Raw genomic sequence first — 6521 nt, forward strand, 5'->3', positions numbered from 1 at the left:
ATGACCAGCTCCTCCTGCTTCACCCGCCTTGCTTCCCTCCACACAGTCATGTGGCCAGGTTCAGCAAGAAGCTAAGTCTAGGAACCAAAAGATGTCAGCTCCAGGGGTGAGGAATGAAGCTGTAAAGGCAGATGCTCACCTGCCCCCACATCTGCAACACACAAGAGTGACACACAGGAGTGACAGGTGTAACACACAGGTGTGATACAGGCGCAAGTGGCAGGTGATACAAGCTTATTCATCAGACAGCCAGGCACCAGGAAGCTGGGGGCAGGGGTGGGGATGGGCTGTGAACTGGAGCCCAGGGGCCTCCTCCAAATCCGTTCTGTTCGGTCTCGGGCCCTCCTTTGCTTCCTGGGTCCCTCCACAGATGCCTCTCTCCTTTGGACATTCAACTCCCATCTTCCCAACTCCTCTCTCTCTTGTCCCCCTTCCTCAGAGTCTCCTTCTCTTGCCTTCCCATCAGCCCCAGGCCCATCCCCAGCCCTCTGGGCCTCAGTTTCCCGCACTGCATAATGGGAATAACGAAAGTATCTACTGCCTTGGGGTGCTGTGGGAATTCCATAACCTTCTTGCGTGATGTCTGGTGTGCAGGGCTGACAGTGGCTTGAACCATGGAGGGACCAGATGTGATCAGGCCCCAGGCCTTCACCTGCCCTCATGTCAGTAACACACCCCACGGCCGCCACATCACCAAGCCCTGCAGCAGACTGTTTCCTCCTCACTCAAGGATGCCTCACATTTTCTTTCTCCATCTGAAATCACTAACCCATCTGCTCTTAAAAGCTGAGCTCAGCCTGGGCGCAGTGGCTCACACCTGTAATCCCAGCACTTTGGGAGGCCAAGGCGGGTGGATCACTTGAGGTCAGGAGTTCAAGACCAGCCTGACCAACATGGTGAAACCCCATCTCTACTAAAAATACAAAAACTAGCCAGGTGTGATGGCGGGTGCCTGTAATCCCAACTACTCGGGAGGCTGAGGCAGGAGAATCACTCGAACCCAGGTGGCAGAGGTTGCAGTGAGCCGAGATCGCGCCTTTGCACTCCAGCCTGGGCGACAGAGCAAGACTGTCTCAAAAAATAAATTAAATTAAAATAAAGCTGAGCTCACATCTGAGCCTGGGCAGAAGTCATCTTCCCTCCTTGCCCTGCCAGAATTCTCTGTGCTGGTGCCGCTATCACGGTATTCACTTAGAGAGTGTGCCTGGAGAGCTCGCTGTGGGTTGGGCTCTATTCAAAGCACTGCACTAGTAGTGACTCATTTAATCCTCACAGAAACTCTTGTGAGGTCTGTACTGTAATCCTTTCACAGATGTGGTTTGGAGCACAGAGAAGTCAAGCAATTGTCCAAGGCCACACAGAACGGGACAAAGCCAAGACTTGAATCCCCACAGTTTGGCCCCAGGTCTTTGCTCTTCACTACTCAATACACTGCTTGTCCACTAGCAGAGGGGTGTGGGAATCGTAATGACAAAACAGCCTGTTGAGCACCCACTCCAGGCGCCATGCTGAGCACTGTGCGTGGTTAACGTGCCGGACCTCCCCACACCAAGTCGTTGGCCACATGTGGGTTTGCATCTGAGTCCAGCGCTTGCATCCAAGCCTCAGCGCTTGCATCCAAGCCTCAGCACTGGCCCACTGGCAGGAGCACGCTTTTGGCCCTCACTCACTGGAGGGACTCATGCCCTCACCCTGTCCAGCACGAGTTTGGCTCCGGGGACTGTTGGATTGACTTTCCTAGGGATGTAGTTGGAGTCTGTAGCATCTTTCAGCTGCATCATTTAACCCAGTGTCTGCCATAACAAAAAATCACAGACTGGTGGTCTAAACAGCAGACAGTTCGTTTCGCACAGCTCTGAAGGCTAGAAGTCCAAGGCTGGCTGGTGGGTTTCCTTCTGAGGCTCTCTCCTAGGTCTGTCAGTCCCTCCTCCTCCTGTGTCCTCAAGTGGTTGTTCCTCTGCATGTCTGTGTCCTCATTTCTTCTTCTTAGGACACCAGTCATACAGGATTAGGGCCTACTCCTCTGACCTCATTTTACCTTAGTCACCTCTTTAAAGGCCTTGTCTCCAAATACAGCTGCATTCCAAGGTACTAGGGGTTAGGACATCAACTTGTGATTGTCAGCGGGATACAATTCAGCCCATGACACCCAGGGTTTCAAACTCAAATGCCAACAGGCCTGACAGGAACGCATGTGAATGAACTGGGCTGGGAAAGACTTGGCCTCCTCATTCATTTGTTCTCACTTTTGAGGGAGACACAGGTAAAAATATCTCATTTTCCTCTTTACTATGTGAAATACAAGGACACGAACATTTGTTCATGGCCATATCCTAGCTTCCTAGAACAAGTGCCTGGCTCCGAGTAAGTGCTCAATAAATCTGCTGAGCAAGAGAATGCACAGAGCGGCCCTGGACATTGGGGAGTGGCGGGGATCATGGTGAGTCTTGGCCAGGGGGTCAGCAGGCACTTGGCTCCAGCCAACTGTTGTCCGATCTCCTGGAATCCAGACTTATATAAATCTGTTTTTCAATGCTAGCAACTAATTCACAAAAACTAAAACCATCCTGCAGATCTGTTTGCAGCCACAGCTGTCTGCCTAGGGTGCCCACCCTAGGCCAGCAGAGCAGGGCCTCCCCCAGCTCAGCCTAGGGGAGCTGGGCTCTTACCCGGGAGACAGGAAGCCTGGGGGCTGAGACTGGTGCACCCAGCCACTCAGGGCCCTACCACCCATGGTTGCCTCTGCAGGAAGGCGATGCACTGGGCGCCATGGAGAAGCTGTGCCGGCAGCTGACATACCACCTCAGCCCCCACTCCCAGTGGAGGCGGCACCGGGGGCTGGTGAAAAGGAAGCCACAGGCCTGGTGAGTTACAGTCCCCCGGGCAGGTCTATGCCAGGCTGAGTGTGTGTTACAGGGCGCCCCTCCCAGAGATGTAGGGAAGGGAAGGGCGGAGTCATGGGGGGTGGTCATAGAAGCTGCCTGAAGGAGGTAAGATGGAAGGAGGATTCCAGAGTGGGGAAACAGCTAGAGGGGGACCCTGGTCTGGTGGGTGGGAGGAAGATGTGAGAAATTTCTAATTCCTGGTGTGCTAAAGTGGGCGCTCCCAGATAAGCACAGTGTTTGGCTCATGCCTGTAATCCCAGCACTTTGGGAGGCTGAGGCAGGTGGATCACTTGAGGTCAGGAGTTCGAGACCAGCCTGACCAACATGGCGAAACCCTGTAAAAATACAAAAATTAGCCAGGCGTGGTGGCGCACACCTGTAATCCTAGTTTCTTAGGAGGCTGAGGCAGGAGAATCACTTGAACTAGGGAGGTGGAGGTTGCAATGAGCAGAGACGGCACCACTGCACTCCAGCCTGAGCAACAGAGCACTCCCTAGTAACTCCTCAGTTATCTCAGATGTCCCCAGGGGGACCCAGACCCCAGCCCTGTCCCTGGTCCATACAGCAACAAGGGGGTTCAGAGTCCCTTGAAGATTGGTAGGGGTTGAGGGGCATGTAGGACACAGAACCTGTGGGCTGTGATAACACCGTAGGAAGCAAGTAGAGGGGAGCCTGGAAGGAAGGCTTCCTGGAGAAGGAAGCACACCTGTCTTTTTGCAAATGATAGCTGAGTGGTGTGCCCTCACAAAGACTCTGCCAAGGCCTTGGTGCTGGTGCTAGCTCATCCCTGCAGGTCCCTACAGGCTGGGGAAGGAAGGGCTGTCCCCCGCCCTCATGGAGAAGAAAGAACTCTGGTGCCTCCTTCTATTCTGGACCCGCCCCCCACCCCCACCCACAACCAGGAGATGGATCCTGGAGAGGCGCATTCCCAGGTGGATGAACAGTGTAAGGCTGTGATGGTGCTGGCTACGGGAGGGGCTCTACCTGGGTAGAGGGGACATATATGGGGATACAGCAAGACGGGGGGCCCTTGGAACCTGGAATGCCATGAGACTGAGCTGGTTCTTTAGCAATGGAAAGCTGGTAGTTTGAGCTCTGCTGGAACCTAAGGGCCTCTCCTGGTTCCCCACACACACCCATGCTCAGTCCATTCTTCATTCGGAAGCCATGTCATGAGGTCTCATTCCCCTCGGGTGGAATCTCATGGCACCTGAATGAAATCCAAGCATGGGCCTCTGATTTGCTCTCCTCGCCCCCTGGTCTCACCTCTCCTGCTCTCCCGCCCCAGCCACACTGGCCTTCCTGCTGGTTCACAGACACACCAGTCCCTTTCCAGCCTCAGGGCCTTTGTGCCCTCTGCTGGAACTTTCACCAAACTCTTTTGATGGCCCATGCTTACTTTTTCATGTGTCAGTTCACACACTACCTTCTCCTGAGTAGCCACAGCCCCACGCTACTGTATCGCCCCACACTCAGGGTTTTGTTTGTGGTCTGTCTCCCCCTAGTAGAGGAAGAACAGGGATTTTGTCCATCCTGTTCACCACTGTGACCCTAGTGTCTAGGATACTGCCTGGCACACAGATGAGTTTAACAAATGTTTGTTAAAAGAACAAATGGGCTGGGCACGGTGGCTCACGCCTGTAATCCCAGCACTTTGGGAGGCCGAGATGGGCGGATCACCTGAAGTAGGAAGCTCAAGACCAGCCTGGCTAACATAGTGAAACCCTGTCTCTACTAAAAATAAAAAAATTAGCTGGGCATGATGTTGCACGCCTGTAATCCCAGCTACTCAGAAGGCTGAGGCAGGAGAATCACTTGAACCTGGGAGGCGGAAGTTGCAGTGAGCCAAGATCACGCCACTGCACTCCAGCCTGGGCAACAGAGTGAGACTCCATCTCCAAGAAACAAAAAGGAACAAACTAGGGAGGAGATATCACTGTTGTCAGTTGACTGGTTAGGATCACCCAACTGGTAAGTGGTGGGGCTGAATTCAAACCCAGCTCAGGCTGTTCACCACCACACTGCTTCCCTGGTGGAATGGGTCTTTATTAATGACATTGACAATAGCACCAAAGTTAAATCAAGCTGCACAGATGGCTGGCAGCATTCCAAGCATTTAAATGTCACGCCTTGAGAGTTTTACTTTCCAACTCCCTGGGGCTGGACCCCAGTCAGAGTCAAAATGAACAAACTGTGGACAGCCTCCCAGCTTAGATCTCAAGGACAAATGTACCCTGTGTTGCCAGGAAGTACAAGCCATGACCTTTGAGCTGTTGACAGTAGCATATGCTCTTGGAGCAGGCTGGGAGCCCCCTCCACCTCCCTCTCCTTCCCAGCACACTTAGAAATGCGGAAAATGGGGCCGGGCACGGTGGCTCACACCTGTGATCCCAGCACTTTGGGAGGCTGAAGTGGGCTGATCATGAGGTCAGGAGATCGAGACCATCCTGGCTAACACAGTGAAACCCCATCTCTACTAAAAATACAAAAAATTAGCCAGGCGTGGGGGCACACACCTGTAGTCCCAGCTACTCGGGAGGCTGAGGCAGGAGAATAGCTTGAACCCAGGAGGTAGAGATTGCAGTGAGCAGAAATGGCGCCACTGCACTCCAGCCTGGGTGACAGAACAAGACTGTCTCAAAAAAAAAAAAAAAAAAAAATGCAGAAAATGGCCAGGCGTGTTGGCTCATGCCTGTAATCCCAATGCTTTGGGAGGCCGAGATGGGTGGATTACCTGAGGTCAGGAGTTCCAGACCAGTCTGGCCAACATGGTGAAACCCCGTCTCTACTAAAAATACAAAAATTAGCCAGGCGTGGTGGCAGACGCCTGTAATCCCAGCTACTCAGGAAGCTGAGGCAGGAGAATCACTTGAGCCCAGGAGGCAGAGGGTGCAGTGAACCAAGATCGTGCCATTGTACTCCAGCCTGGGCGACAGAGCGAGACTGTCTCCAAAAAAGAAAAAAATGTGGAAAATGAACATCTCACCACTGCACCTGGGCCTTGGAGCCAGCAAACAGATGGCGGGGGTGGGGTGGGGGGTGTGCAGGGAAGGGCACACTCGCCATCAGCTTGAACTGCCTGGGCTCTGTCCCAAGAACAAGCAGAAGCAAGGAGCAAGGCACTCAGCCTCCAGGAGTCAGCAGCTGCCACCAGGCTCAGAGCCCCTGAGCCCTGCCCTGCCTGCTGTCTTACAGGCTCCCCATAGGGAATCCTTCTCTGGTGGGGAAGATGGTCTTGAAAGAGGGGACTCAGAGATCCTTTGTGCCATTCATGGGGGCTGAGCTGCCACCCAAGGGTGGTAGAAGTGGGAAGCTGAGTCCAAGTGATGAATACAGCAGCAAATGTTTATTCCTCACTCGCCCCAATGGTACTCTTAACTCAATTTTTCTGGTAAATAGGGGCAGCCACATACCTCAGGCTACGGCCAGCTGGGCCCTGACAGCTGAGACGTGCGGCAGTGTCAGGGAACTGAGGTCTCTGGTTGCTCCCACCTCTGCACTTGTGGCATCCGACCTCCAAGTGTTTCGTAAAAGCAGTCCCTAGCGTCGGAGAGCCGAGGAGAGGCTGGCACTGCAGCTTCTGGGGGAAAGGCCTGCCCTATGTGCCTGAGCCTTGTTTGTCCTTTTTCCCTTCAG

At 53.7% G+C, this 6521-nt stretch overlaps 1 protein-coding gene across 2 annotated transcripts in view; it reads left to right on the plus strand.

Moving 5' to 3' along the window:
- LRRC75A (leucine rich repeat containing 75A) overlaps positions 1-6521 on the plus strand; it is a 49958-nt gene that overhangs the window by 41333 nt on the left and 2104 nt on the right. Inside the window, exon 3 of one of the 2 annotated variants that reach the window (XM_034943301.3) lies at positions 2749-2864. The exons of the other annotated variant lie outside the window; for it this stretch is intronic. Coding sequence (XP_034799192.1) covers positions 2749-2864 — 116 coding nt within the window. The remainder of the gene's footprint in view (positions 1-2748; positions 2865-6521) is intronic. 2 annotated transcript variants of the gene reach the window in all.

Source organism: Pan paniscus, chromosome 19, assembly GCF_029289425.2.
Source record: "Pan paniscus chromosome 19, NHGRI_mPanPan1-v2.0_pri, whole genome shotgun sequence".
Classification (NCBI taxonomy): domain Eukaryota; kingdom Metazoa; phylum Chordata; class Mammalia; order Primates; family Hominidae; genus Pan; species Pan paniscus.